A 21,203-nucleotide genomic window follows, 5' to 3' on the forward strand; every position below is an offset into this window, starting at 1 on the left:
TTACAGCCCTGAGAGACACCGAGCTGCGGAGAGCTCCCCGTCCCCCCAGGGGGACGTGGGATTGAGTGTGGGGGAGGGATTGGGGAGGTAAGATTTATGGAGTGCTTGCGGAGGAAGGGCCAGGGTGGGGGGGGTTTGCATGTGTGTGTGTGTGTGTGGGGGGGGGGGGGGGTGCTAGAGCAGTCAGACTATAGCAGCACTATGAGGAGGCTCTACTACTCCTGCTCCTGTTTTGGGGTGCCCTGAGGGGTGAGGGGTTTGGTTGGGGAGGGGCAGCTGTTTCCCAGCTGTGTGGGGAGCGACCCTAACTCTAAGCCCAGGCTCCAGGCGCTTTCTCAGGCCTTGTGCTAGCAGTCTGACACGCAAGAATATGACTATGCTACCAAAATATTCAACAAAGTATCAACAAAGTCTCAGAGAAGTACAAGAACGTTACTTTCTGTCCCTTCTTCTCCCTCTCCTGACTTCTTCAACTCTCCTACTCCTACTTCCACACAGACGAGGCAAACCCCACAGCCCTGTGTGGAAAAACATGGAGCGACAGGCCTAGAGACAGGCCTAGAGTGTTTCCTTTAAATATGGCCACTGAGCGGGGGGAAGAAGGGATTGGCGGGAAGAGGAGAGCAGAGGAGAGAGGAGAGGAGAAGAGGAGTGCAGCGGGGGTTTCACGTGGCGCTGTTTGGGGAAAGCGCGGCAGGCTGTTTACAGAGGAAACGACAAGGAACAATGGCTGGCCATTGGATCAGGCCCGAGCCGCAGGCTGAAACAACATGCAACACGGCCCCCCCCCCCATCTCTATGCATATCGCTACCCTACTCTCCACCTCACCTCTACCCCCCCCCCCCCCCCCACACACACACACACAAACACACACACACACACACAGTCGCAGCCTGGGCCAGATGGACCCAATGCCTCTGCTCTTGGGCTTCCTGTTGGTGCAAAACAGCACTGATTCCCCACCTCCCCTAGTGACGCAAGCCGACACACACAACCCACCCTCCCACCCCCAACGCAACCTCTGCTCTCGGTCTGACAGTGTGTCCGTGGACACTTTCCCTACCAAACACTTAGAGAAGCAAAACAACACACACACAGTCGTGCAAACCACACATGTGCCCACCCACATCCACACCCACACACACACACACACACACACACACACACACACACACACACACACAGACCTGCAGAGATGACACTTCAGGACAAACAACAGACCTTCCCCCACCCAAGCTGTCTATTGGGGGGCAAGTGAGAAAGAAAAATAGTAAGACGGAGCAAGCAGAGGGGTGGGATGGGGTAAGAAAACAACATGGACAGAGAGACAAAAGGAGAGCAAAACAGAGGAACAAAACAGAGCAGACGCTGCTTGGAGACAGAGACAGAGACAAAGGCGCAGACGCTGCGAGAAACTGAAGGACGGCAAGCAAAGGACAAACAGAGCCACTGTGTGTGTGTCTGTCTGTGTGTGTGTGTGTGTGTGTGTGTGTGTGTGTGTGTGTGTGTGTGTGTCTGTGTGTGTGGAAGAGAGAGAGAGAGAGACTTTTGTGTGCACATGTGTTTGTGAGAAAAGAGAGAGAGTAAGTGAAAGAGAGAGTATATATTTGTGTGCATGCATATGCTAATGTATGCCTGTGTGTTTGCATGTGTGTGTGAGTGTGTGTGTGTGTCTGTTGTTCCTGAACTGCTCATTCTCAGGAACAGCTCATCAGTCAGTGAGGGTTTAGTATAAACAGGGAGCAGGATAAGCTCCTTTATCTCCAGCTCTCCTCACACTCCCACTGTTTACAGCAACTCAACTCAACTCCAGCCCCTCTATACACAAGACCTAGCCTGCCCTCAGCAGCGCGCGCGCGCGCACACACACACACACACACACACACACACACACACACACACACACACACACACACACACACACACACACACACACACACACACACACACACACACACACACACACACACACACACACACACACACACACACACACACACACACACACACACACACACGTTAAAGCTTCGGACTTGTAACCGGAGGGCTGCCGGTTCGAACCCCGACCAGTAGGAGCGGCTGAAGTGCCCTTGAGCAAGGCACCTAACCCCTCACTGCTCCCCGAGCGCCACTGTTGTAGCAGGCAGCTCACTGCGCCGGGATTATTGTGTGCTTCACCTCACTTTGTGTTCACTGTGTGCTGAGTGTGTTTCACTTATTCACGGATTGGGATAAATGCAGAGACCAAATTTCCCTCACGGGATCAAAAGAGTATATATACTTATACGCACCATCACAATGAACTTGCACACTCGCATGTGAACACACACATATAAACACACCGATCCACAATACAGCATGTCTCTTTACAAGAACACTAGCACAGACTAGACTCAGAGGCCACACACACACACACACACACACACACACACACACACCCCTGAATGCCCTGTAGCACCTGACTTCCACACCCCAAAGCGAGTGGGATTTCTGGGAAGGTTTAGGGACCATTAACAGGATAAATCACGGACGGAGACATCTCTCCCACGAGAGAGAGAGAGAGAGAGAGAGAGAGAGCGCTGAGCCTCTTTGGGAGAGGGAAAGAGGAAAGAATGCTGTGGGCTGGAGGGTTAACAACAGAGGCGAGGGGAGATGGGTCTCAACAAAGGTGCAGAACACAACGGCGACAGACTAAACACCTCAGACTGATGACCACCTCAGCTATTCCACATGACGCCTCATGTTGGCAGGGTGCATGACTGTGTGCGTAACTGTGTATGTGTGTGCGACTGTGTGTGCAACTGTGTGTGCAACTGTGTGTGTGTGTGTGTGTGTGTGTGTGTGTGTGTGTGTGTGTGTGTGTGTGTGTGTGTGTGTGTGTGTGTTGTGACAGAGAGAGACAATTACATTTTGTACAGACCTGCCTGACAGTTCTACTGTGTGACTTCTTTGCAAAGCAGACCAAAGCTGTTTTTCACAAACTGCTGTTTGCTAACAGTGCTTTGCATACTTTTTTGCATTTTTATGATGATCTTTAGAGAACTGTGTTCAAGAGGATAGAGGAATCTGCAACCATTTAATTTTAAATGTAACTCTTAATAAATGTCCCTGACAATTGAACAGCCTGTTGAATTGATCTTCTCCTCCTTACTGCTCCCCCATACTGATTATGCAGAAGATACATTTAGCTTGGGAAGTCAAGAAAATTCTTGGCTGGTGCCACTGGAGTTATAGGAAAGTTTGGCTGGTGCCAGTGGAGTTACAGTGAGCTTTAGTGGAGCCAGTGTGATTGAGCTGGCCTGGGGAGGCACGGGGTGTGTGTGAGTGTGTGTGTGTGTGTGTGTGGGGGGGGTTAATGGTGTGGGGAGAGGGGAGAGTGCCTGTGGGCCGCTAGCTGTTGTCCTCCCAGCAGACCCCAAGAGGAGCAGGTGGAGTGGACAACTAAAAATAAGCAGGCCAGGGGAAGAAGCTGAGGATGGGAATAATCAGGCAGCTGTCACCGTGTCAGCCTGCCCTTTACAGTGCCAAAGGCCTGCTCCAGACACACACACACACAGTCACACATACTCATACACACACTCATACTCATACACACACTCTACCTCTCATTGATTTATTTTTCTGCTTGCATTGTATGGTAAGCCAAACATACAGTATATAGTACACTACAATACATGCTTAGGGACAACTGGAAGGAATAAATATGGGAGGAAAACTATTATTAGGTTCACAAATTTACAAACCAGCCTTCAAGAATGAACACTTTTGTGAACTGATTGTAAATGGTACTCATCAAGTCATGGGCAGGTCTTAAAAGCAAAATCCGCCAAGTTCGGGGAAGATCCCTAGACATGTACAGCTGCCGTGAAGCCCCAAATTACTTTTGGGCCGGCAAAAATACACACCAAAACACCATTCTGCAATATCTCCGCAATCGCATTCACAGGATTCCCATGCACACACTTAAGCCGGGCCACTGAGGACCCAGCCAGCTGGTCATCATCAACAGCAACAACCTCCTACACAGATGCTACTTAACTGGACCAGAACCCCATGGTCCCATTTTAACGCCTCCACACTGGTCTGCCAAAGTACATACTAATCTGCATTCTTAGAGCACTTTAGTGCAGATTCAGCACTACTTCTGTATACTAACATACACTTAAGTATACTGTAATAAGACACTTAAAGAGTAATAGGGGTTCAAGCACACCCATGTGGTCGATCATGGTGTGCTGGCTTCAACCATTCTCTCACTCTCTTGCCTTCCACCCTTACTCTACCCTTTTCCTGTTTCTCCCTCTCTCTCTCTCTCTCTCTCTCTCTCTCTCTCTCTCTCTCTCTCTCTGTCTCCCTCTCTCTCTCTCTCTCTCTCTCTGTCTTCCCCCACTCCTCTTGCCTCTCGGCCTCGTTCTATGTGAAACTGTTTACCCCCGGCCACATCTGAAGGGGTCGGCTGAGGTTGGAGCGTGTTTGATTTCTAATTATACGCTGCGGGAGACCACAGGAGACACGTCTCAAGGCATCCCGTACTTTCATCCGCGCTCAAGGTCCACCCCGAGAACTCTGGGAATGTGAGTTTGTCTGTAGCCATGGCAATGCCGACTGGAGTGCCAGACGAAGGTTGGCTATCTCCACGGGGCCAAGAGACACACACATATACACACACACACACACACATACACACACACACAGGAAACACCCGACGAAATATAGTGGACACTTTGTTTCTTGCATGTGTTCGTTTCAGCTTATGGTAACATCAGATTCCGCAGTTTTTTTAATGCCCTGCCAAGGAACAAATATAATGCTCAAAGGAAATTTTTTGTTGCATTGCAAATCAGCACCTGTTCTGGCTGGGTTTTAAGTAGGTCGCATGAAGTTCTTTAACTAATCTGCAGTTTAACCAAGAGGCTTAAGTGCATTTTCCATGTAAAGTCAATTTTAATTGAATAGAAACACAAATGTTTCTTTAAGGTAAGGCAAAGTCTTTGTGATAACGACACAACAGCTGCTATTGTGCATTATGCTGTGGACAAAAAGCCCACAAGCAGGTGTCTTCAAGCCATTATGGCCATTCTCTGTGAAATTCAAGTGGTTGTGGTCATTCTCACTGCCCAAATACACATTCCTAAATAATTCCATATAAATCCTGCAGCAACCCACGACCTCTGGGCCTCAAGCTCTGGAGTATGTAAGAGATGAGATGAGACCACAGGAAACAAACAACAGGAAAGGGCTGCTTTTGAAAAAGTAGGCCTTATTTGAATCATCCGAGTAGAGTGTGGACTCCTAATGTGCCTTTGGTCGAGGGTTTCCTGTGTGCGGTGACTTGCTCGGCCCGAGGCGGACCTGCCCCAGCACTAGCGTTGACCAAACCGCCGAGTGACACCACCGTGCTGGTATGAGAGGGTTTCCCACCATGAGTTGTTAATTGAAAGCAGGAATACAGGGGGAGAGGATCCACCCAACCACCCCCCCCCCCCCAACACACACACACACACACACACACACACACACACAATCACTTCCTCTCACAGTCTAAACCACAATTACTCTAAGGTCAAGTTACATTGGGGTTTTCCCCCATAATATTCAATACAATAGAACCTCCTACTGTGAATGGTGCTTCCCCCAACATATAATACTCCTGAAGACTAGCGCTAAAAAACTTGGGGTGTGAAGTGATTTATAAAATGTAGTAAATGCAGAAAATATACTTACATACTACCGTTATACACTTACAATTAGCATTAGAAGTATTTTTGCTACAGTACTTATTTTACCATGTTAAGAACAGGTATTTTCACTCTCATTCAAATTCCTGTTTAACACAATTGTGCATTTCTGCCTCTCCACCCTCTCCATGTTTGGGAGTGTCTCCATGTCTGTCCACTAGCCACTTTTTACCACTGTCTTACCGCCTCACTGTTTCCGTGCTATATTAGCACATATGCATTACCCCTCCCTCCATGCCACAGCCGGATTGTGGCCACACTTATACCTTTTCTTAATATAGTTATATATAAGTATAGATATAGATATCGTTTTTTTCTATAGTTTTTTTATATTACCTTGCCTACTCTCGGATATGTCAATATTTATTTTATGCTGGTCTCTAGATTTTATTCTTGCACTGTTGCACTGTTGGACTTACTCATTTGGACTTACTCATTTGCATCATCACCATGACACTCACTCACACAGAGCACCTTACCTTACTATGCACAGAGAATCACAGACTCAGTCCCTGCCTCAGTCATTGCAAGCGCCTCTTGATTAATCACCCAATATGTGGATACTGTTTTTAGAATTTTTTTTAGAATTTAGATTAAGTTTTATTTATATAACTTGCATTTTAGTATATTATTTATCTTCTACTGTCCTTATTGCTTAGTTGTGTTTTTTATATTATATACTTTTAATTACTTTGTTTCTGCTGTTAGTGAACGTGTGTGTGATGTCTGTATGCTACTGAGACCTTGAATTTCCCCTTGGGGATCAATAAAGTATCTATCTATCTATCTATCTATCTATCTATCTATCTATCTATCTATCTATAAAAGACTACCAAGACCTTCTTTGCACATTTTAAACAGAAACACTCAAGTACTCTGTGTCTTTTGTACTACATGTCTAACCAGGGCAAAGGCTAACTAAGAGTTTGGTGCCCTTGATGACTCAAGCAACGCATACTTAGTCTGTCATGATGACTCTTGTTAGCTTTTACCATCTCCACTGTGATATAAATACATGTCTTTTAGATAAGAAGGCGAGTGGGATGCACCATTACCCCTATATTATCTGGTCTATGGAGTAACACTCTTCGAACAGGAGACACCTCTCAAAAAGACATGGGAGAGAAGAGGTCAGCTGGAAAGACAGGGACTTGGCCGGCTGAGAGTTTTGTTAAGACCGGGCTTAGTCCCCCAGCTGCCAATAGCGGAATCACAACTATTCGATTGGATGTGAAGAATGGATGGGAGTGGGAAGGAGGCGCAGGAAATGGAATGTGCTACTAATTATAGTCAACCCCTGCCCCCCAAAAAACCCTGGACGTGCCAAAGCCAGGGAGACAGCGCTGGAAGCCTAGACCCTGGAACATCAGCGGAACACTGAGCACAGGAGACAAGTCAAGGCAAGTGCTGACAGGCACTGGTCAAGCAGGGAGGAGTCTGGGAAATGCAGTTGGCTCTGGCTAATGAGTATACCGACTGTTGGACAGCAGCTTCCTCAAGCAGAACAAAGCTGTCAATATCGGGCCCATGGGAAGGGTCACCCAACCGGCCGGTTAACAATATGTTCTTGTTCTACTGGCAACATTGACGACGCAGGGCTCAAATGCCAATACATGCATATACGAACATCTATTCGGTCTGTTTTGGCCTATGGCCACTGAACAGGTGGGAATACGACAAGAGGAAAAAGCTAAATAAAAACACTCAATCACATAAGTGATCGAGTTGTAGGCCATGAATATCCTAAAAATACTCATTCAATTGGTGGAAAGTTGAACCAGCCCCCGCCACCCCACCCCTCCCAAACTTTAGATCTTCATCAGCTGTTGCAAAGCACCAAGGTACTATGGGTGGCTCCTCTTGTTACTTGTTGGAGCAACTGGTGGAGGGAGAGCGAGAGGCAACGAAAGAGAAAGAGAGGGAAAGAGAGAGAGAGAGAGAGAGAGAGAGAGAGAGCGAGAGCGAAGCCAGGCCTGCGCTGCAGCTGTTGGTCGACAGGCTAACTATAGAACCTGGCGCTGAATCCACTGGTTGCACAGTGCTATGCTCCAGGGAAAAATGCTCAGTTGCTCATCAACAGTGGCAGGGGAGAGACAGTATGTGTGTGGGAGGTGCTGCTGCTTCCGCTAGCTTGTGAAGTGTACGTCTACATAAAACCTCCACCATTGGTGCTGAATACAACATTACGACTAACTTTCATCTTTGCAGAAAACCACGTCTTAAATCTCAGCTGTCTACCCCTTTTCACTTGGCTAATCCACCTTGCAAATGCCTCAGGGCTGCGGATGTGTGACGTTAATGCGGCCGCTTTCCTAGGGAAAAAAAAAATAAAAAAAAATCAAAGCACACATACACACATAGCCACAAACGCACACTACCAGGTTGTCCCACTGACAAATTCTCGATTTTCTGAAGCAGCATGCTCGTATAATCCTTCCTGTGTTGTTAGAGGCAAAGGCTGAGACAAACGCATAATTCAGGATTATTCCATTAGGGGTGCGTAATATGCCAGAGCTGGCGTGGCGCCTGAGATGTTTAACAACTCGGGAGACTGCGTGACCCCAGACCGCGGAGGAACAACAGCTGATTTATGCAATGAAACAGAAGTAAAAAGCCGCTGACGTTCCGATGCCAGTTTGGCCTCGGCGCCCACACCGACGTACGTCATCATCCCAGACTCGTCACCGAGTGGTCTGATGATACAGATAGGAAGCACATCTGAAAGACTAGGAAGGTCTTTAATGATTACATAAAATGTTGGCACCAATTCCTTTAAACAGAAGAAAAACCCTCATGCAAAGCAATACTTTGACTATTCCACCTTAAGTGAACTGGGGTCGAACCAAGTTGTCTTCAAAGACATTTAGTCCATGAGCCAAATATGCTCTAGTCCATACAGCCCATCACCTCAGGGTGACGGGCAGCATTCTGAACAAGAGCATGATCGATCTCACGAGCCCAGGTTCTGGGTCAATACATTGATTAGTTGAGAGATAAAGACACAAAAAGAAAGGCATTCTGCATGCTGTGTGGCAAATGACCTTGAGGAAGGGCATATAAAAGAGAACAGGAGGAGGGGGAGAGGGTGTGTGTGTGGGGGGGAGGGGGGGGGGGGGTTAGGAATGCGCTGGTGTTTAGGCACGATGTGCTTGGTGCCCTTGCCATTGCCTCAGCAGCATTTTCGGGGTTGTCGTGACAACAAAGCATTAGAGGCACTCGTGCATTCCTGGATCAGACATTAACATAAATCGGCCTCCCGGAGAAGATGAAGAAAAAGAGGAGGTGGAAAAAAGAATAGGAATGAGAGAAGGAGAGAGCGGGATACGATTTCAAAGGAGTTAATAGTTAATGGATTGGGGTAGGTGGCTTTGAGGTAGAGGCGCTGTTTGCACTTGCGAAGAATCTCAAGAGGCGGCACCCAACAACAGAGAGAGGAGCGAACCCTGGTTCTCAGGTTGCACAGTGGGGATATAAATCTCAAGAGCTCCGAGACCAGACACCGAAACCTGCAAGTGGAACCAGTGGCAGTGCTTTTTGAGGACACAACCTTAACTCCCAGGTCCCGCTGCCAGTCAGGTTCATGATAATTGGAGGAGACAGCATTAAAATGACTAGCAAATAAGCGGGTCTGCGGTGAATGCAGGGGTGAAATCCAAAATGTGCTCTTCCAGCCGTATGACTCCCACCATATGGCTGCCAGAGGGGCTAAGGGCTGGCCCAGACTGCTCAGACAACCACGGTTAGCACAGGGCCTAAGAAAGCGCCTGCCCTGCCATGGAAAACACTTCTTTTGACAGGGGCGAGAGGGGGGGAAAAAGAGACTGCGAAGAGAGTGAGAGATGGAGACACACACACACACACACACACACACACACACACACACACACACACACACACACACACACACACACACACACACACAGAGATTGAGTAAGGGGAACTGCTAAGATGCACGGAAAGAGCGAAAACTCCACGCCTCAGTGCGGGAGGAGAGCCCTTCTCCTCCAAGATAAAGAGACCAATGTCTGCTGCCTGTTTAGTGACCCTGCGGCCTGAAGTAGGCCAGTGACAGAGGAACACAGAGGCCCATGGAGCTTGGGGGTGGAGGGGGAGAGCTGAGAGTTGGGGGGGGGGGGGCACAAGATGGAATAACCAGCTACAGGCCATTTGTCATCTGCTGGTCCACTGCGCCGACTCAAGAGGGCCCTTCAGAGAACAATCTAGCAATTTGTGTGGCACACAGGACGGAGCCCATTGTTTAGGCCTATTCCCAGCGAGTTTGCCTCGGCTGCAAAGAGGGGAATTATCCATTGTTTCCACCGCTCGCCGCTCCTTATGTATGCCACCAGTGGTCACCGAGTACTTACGTTGCCGATACTGTCTTTTCTTTGTGCGACCGCGATGAAAAGTCACATTGACACAACAAAAAGACGTCTCTGACCAAAACTCTTGACAACTCACGAGAGCACACTGGCTTCTTTCTCTTGTCCAGCGAAAGTACAAATAAAATCAGTGGATTGATATTAGCTTAATGCCCCCTGCACAAAGCAGCCTTTGTTAATAATCCTACAGCAGACATGGGAATGAACCCTGGCTCCACTACTCAGGCCCCCACCCCTCTCTCCCTCGCTCTCTCTCTCTACAATGAAGCACTTGGCATCCGTAAAACAACTGCGCCCCATTTCATTCGTATGCTTTAATTGTTCGCTAGGTGAAGACAAGATCATGTTTGCATGACATTACACATATTTAACTAAATATGTGCACACATTTTTAGTTTTAAAGTGGCACTTTCGAAATTCAACCCCCAGCGAGAGGAAATTCCTCACAGCCTACTGCTGGCTTGCACCTGCATGTCCCTGGCCTTGAATGCAACTCTCTGCTCCCTCGTTATGGAACAAATTATATCAATATCAGTAAAAAATGACGAACGACCAACCCGAGCGCCGCCGTACGAACCAATGGCATTTCAGCGGCGCGTCGGCCTCAGATCATGTGACTCCCTGGCCTCCGCCAGCCCTGCAACTGGAGCCTGGGCCACAGGACGAACCAGTTGAAACGTACTCCGCGGGGATGGCGGAGCAGCTGACACCAAACGTTCCCTCTGCGTCCATATGACCGCCCCTAATGGCTCCCGCGGACCCTGATATGATTTGGCCGGCTGTGGAGAGAGACTGTCATAAATTCTGTTGCTCCATCGAGCAGAACACAAATAAATAGCAATCAGCGTCTGGGATCTGGGCTGCCTAGCGCCACACGAGAGAGAGGCGATGATAAGGTATGTGGTCATACCTGCCCGACTTAGCACCTGGGGTTGCTGTGTTACATCAGATTAAATCAGAGCGAACAAACTAATCAAGGTTCAGACCATCTCCTCATTTGCATAGAAGGAAACTGCGTCAAGACGTTCAGTGGTCGTTGTGCAACACCTGATGATTCATTAAAGAAAAATGCACTTTTCTCAAATTGAAAGTAGGTAAAGACAAACCCACTGCGGATTAAGATCAGGCAACAAGGAGATGGTGGGGTGGGGGGCACCTTCAGAGGTTCTCGGTGAGAATTCACATGCGGCCAGGGACAAAAGGACACAAGGTCGGCTCCTCCGGAGACCTCTATTGTCACTTAATGGCGGCATCAAGGCCTCACGGGACAATAATGATTAGGCCACGGTTAACTTGCTCCCCGACATGCCACCGACAGGAGAGACAATCCATCACATGTGACACGTGGCTTGAATTGGGGGGTCCTCTGCTTCCACCCCGGCCTAGTCAACCCTCGACCCCACCCTCCAAATCTTTTAGTCCAACCCTAATTCATGCCTCATTCCTGACACCTTAACCTCCACTACCCCCCCCCCCCCACACACACACACACACTTCCCTCTGCCGACATGATGATGCCCAATGATCAGCATCAGCTTCTGAAGTGATGGGAATGCACACTGTGGCCCTAGAGAACTGAATGAAATGCCAGTGGAACAGAAAAGCTGTGAGGGCTGATACCAGACACCCCCCCCCCCCCCAACCCCCCTTTTGCGCTGCTCGGGGAACAATACGCCCACATAGCTGCTGCTCACATTCCAACCGTCATGACTAGGGAGCAGTGGAGAGAGAGAGAGAGAGAGGGAGGTGTGTGTGTGTGTGTGTGTGTGTGGTGGTGGTTGGGGGGGGGGGAAGGGGGCTTACTGGGCTGTCAGCGAGCAACTGAGTGAATGGGCGGGCCTAGGCCTCTCTGGGTCCTGCCCACAGAGGGACACTCCCACCGAGCAAGCAGCCAGCTGAGCAGGGAGTGAAGGAAAAAAAAACAGCCTGTGGGACTTCAACTGCTGGCCTCCATTTTACCAAGTTAAAAAATAGTCTGGAGTCTGGTGTGGACTGTGATTAGAAGAGAATAGAACTCCTGTGACCTTCCAGTCTGAACAATCCACAGGGCACATTTCACAGACAGACAGACAGTTCACAGGAGACCCACTTACGAAATGGGTGTTTAAGAAAAAAAAAAGAAAACAGCCTAGTAATAAAATAGACCTTTCTCAGCCCACAAAATCTGCAGATAGTGTGCATACACAGGGCAGACATTTTGATAAACACTGCTGTGGTTTAGGCACCCATTCCTCTGACAGCCATTTTGAACTCTTCAGGAATGCAAATTGTTTTCTGGATAATTACCCTCATTTTGTCTACCACACAGCTGTAAAGGCTGCCCCAAACAGCAAACAACTCTTTCACAAGACATTGAGAACCATCATACTGCTTCTCACTGAATGCAAAAAAATAAATTCAACTCAAATGCTAAATCATTTTTATCCTATGTTGACAGAAATGTTATAACCTGAATTTTAAGTCTAATCTTAAGGAAAGAGGTTATAAAGGCAGAACTAAGTAAGGGATTCTCTCATGTCATATCTTGGGGCAACATTTGCTGCCATAGCTTAGAGTGAAAACTGAAAATTATACAAATATCTATCTTTTGATATTTGTGACTGGAAAAGTCTGCTGAGTGGTGCTTGACATGGCATGCAGTCTGCACTGACCAAACAAAAACAAAAACATCTTCACCAGAGCAGGACACCAAGAGAAGCAATAATCTACTTTCTGATGAAGCAATTTCTGCCATTGAGGCCATAACCCCCCCCCCCCCCCTTATCCTCCCTCCGTGATCTTTGAAGTCTGTGACTCATGTTTATTGTTTTTAAACTTTACGAAACCCCAAAGAGATCGGGATGTGTCCCTGCAGCCATTATCCTGGCAAACAAAAGGAAATGACCAGTTCCATATCCTGTAGACAGAACCATCGCTTTCAACTGCTTATTGAAAGGGCTTGCAGGGGTGGGGGTAGGGGTGGGGGATTATGGAAAATACCGCTCCAAAAACAACTGTGCACACGGCCATGGGTAAACTCATGCTGGCTTTATTTAATAGCTGTTAAATGGAGATATACACTGTCAAGAATGATGAGAGGAGCCAGAAAAAGCCATCAAGATGAGCCAAAGACAACCGAGATGCTGGAATTTGGGACAGGGGTAAAGCTCAGAGGACTGGCCAAATGTTCTCTCTGTCTCTGTGTTAGCATCGCTCCTCTTACATATATCTTGAGAGTATCTTTCAAATGGTCAAAGAGATTTGTATGTCTGTATTTTTGTTTCTTTGTTTAAATTGACACAATCACGAAACTGATGCTTCAAATGAAGATCTTGTTTTCTTTTACATTTGAATCGTCACTTGAAAAAAAAACTTTAATACTTGATTCCGTTTCAATCCGCTCTTTTTCCTCTAAACCCTTTGGCAAAGTAAATCGGTTTGATCAGAACTTGGATGGCAAGAGAACTGGGGCAAGCTGATCGAATCCTTCACGACACATGCGGTCTTAGCCATTGAGCGGAGTGTGTAAATGCTATTAACAGGCCGCTCCTTGGCCCAGCCTGTTGATAGGTCTGGAGGCCCGGCTGAACATTGAGCAGAGCAGAGTCTCTCAACAATGGGAGAGAAACCTGCCATCTTCCCCTGGCTGAAGGGTCACAGCTGTCTTCCCGTAAGGAGATGTCTGCTCAAGGTCAACAACGCCATGTCACAGGGCCTCCCAGAGGGGAAGAGGGGTGAGAGAGAGAGAAATATATATATATGGAGAGTGAGAGAGAGAGATGTAACTCCTTTCTTTTAACATGAAATACTTTAGCAAACCACAGCACAAGCAGGGAAGGAGCTTCTGTAGTAACAAAGTGAGTACCGCAACACACCTCATCTCCAAAAATCAACAAGTGCACACACACACAGACGCACACACAGCACAGTAGGATATGGAACTGATTTCGGATCTGTGGCCCAGTGTTTGGAGATGGAGCGGGCACACACATTTCGTTACGCGCTTGCCAAAGTCAAATTAATTTGATTATGACAGGCCCTGGGCACATATAAATAGATCTTGTTATCTTGTCAAAAATAGAAGTGGTCTCTGCTGTTCCCCTCAGAGCCCCGGCGTCCTCCGCACTCAGAAAGGGGTCATTGTTTTTAAGGTTGCCAGGCTGGGTGTGTGTGGGGTGTGTGAGTGTGTGTGTGTGTGTGTGTGTGTGGGGGGGGGGTTAAAAAGATAAGTGCAGCAGTGACATCAGGACTCGGAGCTTGGAAACCCATCGGCAGTAAAACCGCCGCGTGCAGAGAGACAATGAGAGCTGGCCCGTTGAAAGAGAGGCCTGTTTTTTATTATTATTTAAACTGCTGCTTGGGGAAAAAAAAGGTCAGGTATCCTCTATACAGACTCCGACATGCACTGTCTCCCACCCAAAAGGCCCATAAATAACAGACTGGTGTCTGTGTGCTGCATATCGGCACAGGCGAGAGGAGGCCTAGATCAGGGGCGCCACTGTGACATCCAGCCATCAGCTGTTGTGTGGCTGACAGGCAGCCCCCCACAGTATTGTAGCCTCCATTTAGCAGTAGTGCACACTCCACAACATGGGCCTTTGTGACATTAACCCCCTCTGCCAAAACACCTTTCTGTGTATCTATGAGCTTTGGTCTGTCCTAACCCCAGTGGTAAAGGGGCAAGTGTGTTCTTTGTCCATTTAAGCCAAAAAAAAAAAGAAATCAGGGAGAGGTTGTATGCATGCTGTTGTTTGACATGGAAACACTTACGTCGTCATTTGTGGACTTGCTCCTTTAATTAACCAGATTTGCAGCAAACTGAAAACTGCCGTTATTGTTTCAAGAGTGATTGACATCTCGTCTGGTGTGACTTATTTAGGACACAAGAGGCAATGGATTGGGGTGACTTGGACATCCAAGTAATCAGGAACTCAGGAGAAATGTCCTTGCCCCTAGATAGCCCAGGAACCTGTGCCAACTGCAAGCCAGGCCAATAGAAGAAGTGGGCCACAAAACCCACTGGTTTTAAATTCAGTCCACATGACATTTCCTTCAAGTCTAATTGCTTTCGTACAATTTATATCTGCAAGTCACGCAAAAGCCTGGAGCACTGGAGCACTGTAGCACTCCTCCGCCACAAAGACACTCTTGTCTCGCAACCAGACTCTATCGGCGCAGAGGAGCGCTCCAGTCAGACCAGACTGCGCTGCTGTCCAGAGTCAAACAACCAGGTCTTCATGCTCGTCCAAGTCACATATTGGACAGGAAGGGACAAGAGCTGATTCCAAAGGCAAGCAAGCTGTCGGCTCTCCAGAGGAGCAAGGGGCCCAGTTCTCTCTTTTCTCCCTCTCCATGTCTCTCGGGAGAACAGACTAAGTGAAAACCAGACGGGGGCCCGTTCACTGGTGTAGCCTCTTCGCAGAGAGGCACATCTGTTATGGCTGTTCCACACCGACCACTCTCCCTCCCTGCCAGCTACAGCAAGAGTGGATGGACACAGAGGAGCCCTGGTCATCGGCCTATTGTTTTACCCCCTGGGTTTTTGGAATTTCTACTCTCTCTAAGCCACCTGCCCCCTTCATTCCATGCTTACCACATTGTTGCTGGACAGAGCCAGCAGACTCTCAACTCCTGCCTTTTGGAAAAGGTCAAAAGAAGCTGATGGGGGTTTGGGGGCAGGGGGGGTTAGGGTGTGGACGTTGTTGCCGTTTTTTCCAAAACACTCATCATGGGTGAACAGCAGATATGCATGCTCTGTTGTTTCTATGTAGTACTTGTGATATGTCACAGCTAGGTGGTCCAGTGCATTAAAATGAATGTGACCAGCTAAGTTGGAAAACAACTGAGGGGTCTCTCATGACTTGCCAAAGGAAAATTAAACTCATGTCAGCCTTGACCACCTGTTGCCCTAGAGTGGGATCATGGGTCATTCTCAACCAGGAAATAGTATCTAGCTGTCTATCTAGATCTAGTATCGATAGCTGACATACAAATCACTCAAATATGTATTATATTATAACAAGATGTGGTAAGAGTTATTATGACCAAGACTAAGAGAAGTATTACAAAAACCATAACCAAGCCATAACCAAGTGCCACTGGAAATCTTTTGGATCATACCAGCCTTGAGTCACCTACTATCTTAAAATATCACTTTTGTAGCTATTCACATTCTAAATAAAAAACACTTGTGTATTAAAAGGTTTCTAAAGAAAGAAACTGCCATATTTTCCTCCCCTAAGGGTTGGAGTTGGAGTGACTGGGTCAGTTCCTTCTGTGATATCATTACATTGCCTCTCAAATTACCAACCCACAGTCAGCCACTACATCCACTATAAGAAACACATTTCATTGTTTGGTAAACAATAAAAATTACAACTGTATAAAAATGTCACTGTCACAACATATGTGTGAACACCATAACTGACCTTGAATCTTTATCACCTCAATAACATACAATTATATACACTGTATAAGCAAACCCTATTATAAATATAACAAAATAATGAATCATTTGATATGTATAAAATCAGGTTAAAAATAAAATGTTTTAATATCCACCAGGAGAACCAGTAATAGCATTTTTTGGTCAAGGCTAGCCTCATTTCTTTGTGATGATCAAAGGATGACCAAATATTCCCCCTGACTAGCATGTCTGCCTATTGGGGACTTTAAGTGCTTCTTTCCTCGTAGCTCTGCAACTAATTAATGAACCAACCAAACTGCAACAGAATATTCCTCACAAATAACAAGAAACACAGGAAGAAGACCTAAGCTCTCATAGCCTAGAAATCTAGACGCACCCTAGCGGCAGCAAATTACATTTGCTTCCAGGGCTAGTCTAGCAACTCTCCGTTGGCTTGTGAGCTCAAAAAATTAAACTTCTATCAGGCCAATCAAATCGTGTATAGAGTCGTTAGGCGGGCTTAACATAATGATTGATGGCAGAGTTGTAACGGTTTTCCCAACGGAATTCCTTGCTACTTGAAAACAAAGAAGATGGATGTTGCTGTTGGCCAACAGTGTAACACAAGTTAACGCATGGGACTCAGCGCTGTCCTATTGCGTGCAGAGGGAATTTGAAAGACAACCGATTATCCCGCCCCTCGGACTGAGCACTGCGAACTGTGAGTGCCCAGACCCTACATTTTAATGTGGGTCTGGCTCGTCAGGCTAAAGGATAAAGGCTAAATCAGGATGAATCAAATTCCACATCATCTGCCCAAAAAATAGTTCCACTTCAGAAAAACATTAGAGTCGAGTATTAGTCAGATCTCATGTTATGTCATGTTTTTGTTAGACCGTTCAATGGCATCAAACATATGCCTAATTACAGACTGCCCAAACATGAAGAGGAGGGGAAAAAACCCTCAGAGGACGACTGGGCCTCCAGTAAAGCTGGCTGGCCCCTGGGCCTTTTGTGAACTAGAGGGGGGTTGGAGAAAGACGTGCAGCTGCTTAGCACTGATCAGAGCCCAAGCTCTTCCTTCCTCCCCTTCTCCCTCTCTTTATCTATTCCCCTGCTCCCTACTTTTATGTCGGGATGAGAGGACCCAGATCACATCAACAGAAAAAGCTCTGTTTACCAACTCTCCTTCTCTCCAGTTCTTTTTCTCCTGTCTGTCTCGTTTTATTCTGGTGTGGAGCCGAGGACACCGGGATCCTAACACTGAACGTTTGGCCGGCCAGCAGGCTGCCTTCGCATCAATCACTGAAAACAAGGCCAGCTACCTCAGTCTCCTTCATCACGGCTGGGCAGAACAATGTATTAAAGAGACGGAAAAACAGACAAACAACTCGCTTGAAAGTGAAGAGTCTCCACAGCTGTGATCAACAGTCAAGCAATGATGATCCATATGAACAACTGCAGGCGTGAGGCCTCTCTCTCAACCCTAACCATTGAGTCTGTCAGACATCATATCTTCAATAAGACACATATTTCCTTAATGGCAAAATAGCTTTTAGTCATCAGCAATTTGCAGTGGTGTGTTTTTCTGTGCAATAATATTATTAGTTTCTTATATCATCAGTAAGTACACATTTTAACTAAAAGGATTGGCATAGGAGCACTACAGTGATGGTGACCAAATGTTTATCAAGTCAGACAGGATTCCCACACAGAAACCTATAACATACATTTTTTTAGTGGCAGCCATCAGTCACCAAACCATCAATTAACTGAACCGCCACATCCGACGGATTTCCTTGCAAGACACTCTCTTATGTGGTAGGTGCCACATGTGGACAGATATCTACATGTCTGTCTTCACCACTGGTACCACATCTACTGGAAGCATTATCTGACATGAATCCAGTCTGAGCCAGTCCATATGGGACCGAAGCATTAGCCTCATGTGCTCAGGGGCTCATTACCACCGACAGCAAGACTTTTGTCTTTCCTGACTGTTTAATTGTAGGGTGGGGTGGGCCCAGTTTCTTCTGCTTTGTTGGTGGTGGAGGTGCCAGCTGAAGCCGTAACAGGCACAGACTCGTTCTCCCACTGTCTGCAATGGGGGAAGGCACATCTGGACCGACACCACAAAAACAACAGGACTAGAGATTCGTGCACTGTGAGCTGTCTTGTAATACCCTACCTCACTTTTGGGATGTTAATGAGTACCATAACAAATCATTAGCCGCAAACCGGTCTGATGCTGGTGTGTGTGTGTGTGTCTGTGTGTGTGTCTGTGTGTGTGTGTGTGTGTGTGTGTGTGTGTGTGTGTGTGTGTGTGTGATGGCTTGCCTTTGAGTAACATGAGCTCAGTGACAAAAAATAGGCTGCAGCAACAGATAACACCGGCTCTGTCTCTGTTTCGAAACAACATTCCTTCTCACTGCAGTCTGTCAGTTTGTTCTAATAAGTTTCCATTATCTTATGAACTTGTTGAAGTCCTTTACGATCTGCTAAACAGTTTGCAAGATCCTACCAGAAGTAAATACCAGAAAAAATAGTTTTTAACCACTGTGTTTGACAGACCACGATGAAGAGGCTTAATAAGTATTGACCGAATAAGTCAACCCATTCACTGTTACTATTCTCTCAATTATTCTTTCCACAAGACTTTTCCTGAGGGAGCGCAACTCAAAAGTGGAGGTTCTCAGGCCACTACTAAATTACCGTCCCCTCTTTAGAGGACACCCCACTGGGCCAGACGCAGCCTCCGCAACAGCTCATCTCGCCACTCAATCAGATAACTATTGTGTACCCAGGGAATAGATTTGCTTAGCCATCTCTTTCTGAAAAGAGAGTCGAGTCAAAACACTCATTTGCATTGAGACAGACTCCTGACAGCTCCAGGATAAAGATATTCAGAGATACTGCCCCTTGCTGAAGATAGGGGTTTAACACCTTCTTATCAAGGTGACCGGGAACCTTAATCACAGGCTAGGTGTGTGAAAGGTGTGTGTGTGTGTGTGTGTGGTGGGTACACGTGTATGTGTGTGTGTGTTTGCATAGACAATGATACTTAGCCGGTATGGGGACTTCTACTCAGATTCACGCCCAGATACTGTCATTTCCTGTTAGACTTAGAGTACATTGGCTTAAACTCAACTGAGCAGAGGTCAACTCCAGAACTGAGAGCTCGCTGCTAAGGTATCTGGAGGGAATCTTTTTATCTCCCTGAATGGACACTGATGATAACTTCAAGCCTGAAACCCTAGATGGCTTTAGCAGAGAACGTAGATGGTGAACAAAGCTGAGCTTAATGCAGCCTCATTTCTGAGGGGGGGAGGCAAAAAGTCCCTGAACTACTGAGAACATTCATTACAGAAACCCAGCAATCTCAAATTTTAGTCCACTTGTTTGTGAAATAATCTATCCTGAGGAATGTCTTGCTGAAGTGAAGACTTTAAACATGGGCATATAAAAGAATGTAACTGTAATTGATACCAACACCATGATAGATCGGCATTGGAAAACAAGTTCAACTGTGTGTGTGTGTGTGGGGGGGGGGGGGGCACTAATACAATACAAGTACAGACAGGTAGGCCTCCTGTTCAGGTGAATGACTTACATTAAAGTGGTATAGGCAAAGGGAAGGCAAGGGGGCTGTAGCTTACAAGGGAAAACAAAGGCAAAAAAAGTCTAATATGGCTTACTCAATTACGCACTGCATAGACAGGGCACTAAAAGGGGTTGTGATTTATCATTGTGTAATCTGAAACTATTGTCCATTTATAAGTTTACATATATAAGTTATGAATACATCTCTAAAGGTGTACAGCTCTCCAACTGCTATCAGTGGGTGGCCGGTGGAAGTCTAATGACACTCTTTTATTTTAAATAAAAATGAATCAATATTTTCTTAAATAGCCTACATATGAGAAAAGTGTTGTTCTTCTTCCACTTAGATTGAAATTGTTACTTACTTGAGAAAATACTTTTGGCCGTTGGACGTGAGAGCCATCTCCCACCCCGGGGGCAGTGGTAGCTCCTCGGCAACATCGAAAGACTGGTGCCGGATGTGCGCATGATGTGCCGGGCTTGGCGTTGAGCTGCCCCCGACTCCAAGCTGGAAAGACGCTGGTAAGGATTTTGACCGTGCATGTGCGTGTTGTTGCTCTATTAGTCTGGGTGGGTGGCTTCCCGAGTCAGTACTGGACTGTCGGGAATGGGATCCCGAGTCAGGCTCCTTGAAAAACGACTCGGGTAAAACTTTCTTCCTCCAAGAACTGGGTCTCGGGTTCATAACCGAGTTAAAAAGCGCTTCCAGGTCCGTGTCAGAGTCTTTCGCGACATGGATAACTTGGTGCCCTGGCATGGGTTGCAGAGGGTTGTTGCTCATTTTGCTTGATTCGAAGTTGTGAAAATGTTAAAGATAAAAAAGACAAGCTTATCAGACTACAGGGACACCTTCGACAGCCCAAAACTTTCTTCTGTAGTTTTTGTTCCAAAAGAAAATGTATAGCCTACGCTGAGCTATCCACCCTACGACTTGCCTGAAAAGTTACATCAGAATAAATTCCACCAAGCGAACAAGAGAACACTAAATGTGTTCTCTTCATGAGAAAATATCAGAACACAGATTTCGGTAGACGCCAGTGACTTCCCTAGATAGATCTACTGCCACTAACACTGCCGTCCCAAAGTTTGTAAACTCA

The 21,203-nt window shown here is 46.8% G+C and overlaps 1 protein-coding gene across 2 annotated transcripts in view; it reads right to left on the reverse strand.

The window, feature by feature from the left end:
* Window positions 1–21,203, reverse strand: part of wwtr1 (WW domain containing transcription regulator 1) — a 42,219-nt gene extending 21,016 nt beyond the window's left edge. For both annotated transcript variants that reach the window (XM_076278827.1, XM_076278826.1), the window contains exon 1: window positions 20,472–21,203. In XM_076278827.1, the coding sequence (XP_076134942.1) occupies window positions 20,472–20,887 (416 nt within the window). In that variant the 5' untranslated portion in view covers window positions 20,888–21,203. The remainder of the gene's footprint in view (window positions 1–20,471) is intronic.

Source organism: Alosa pseudoharengus, unplaced genomic scaffold (genome assembly GCF_046254945.1).
Source record: "Alosa pseudoharengus isolate Yale_2024_CS ecotype anadromous, Long Island Sound unplaced genomic scaffold, YU_APseudo_1.1 YU_APseudo_1.1_scf_11, whole genome shotgun sequence".
Taxonomy (NCBI): Eukaryota; Metazoa; Chordata; class Actinopteri; order Clupeiformes; family Clupeidae; genus Alosa; species Alosa pseudoharengus.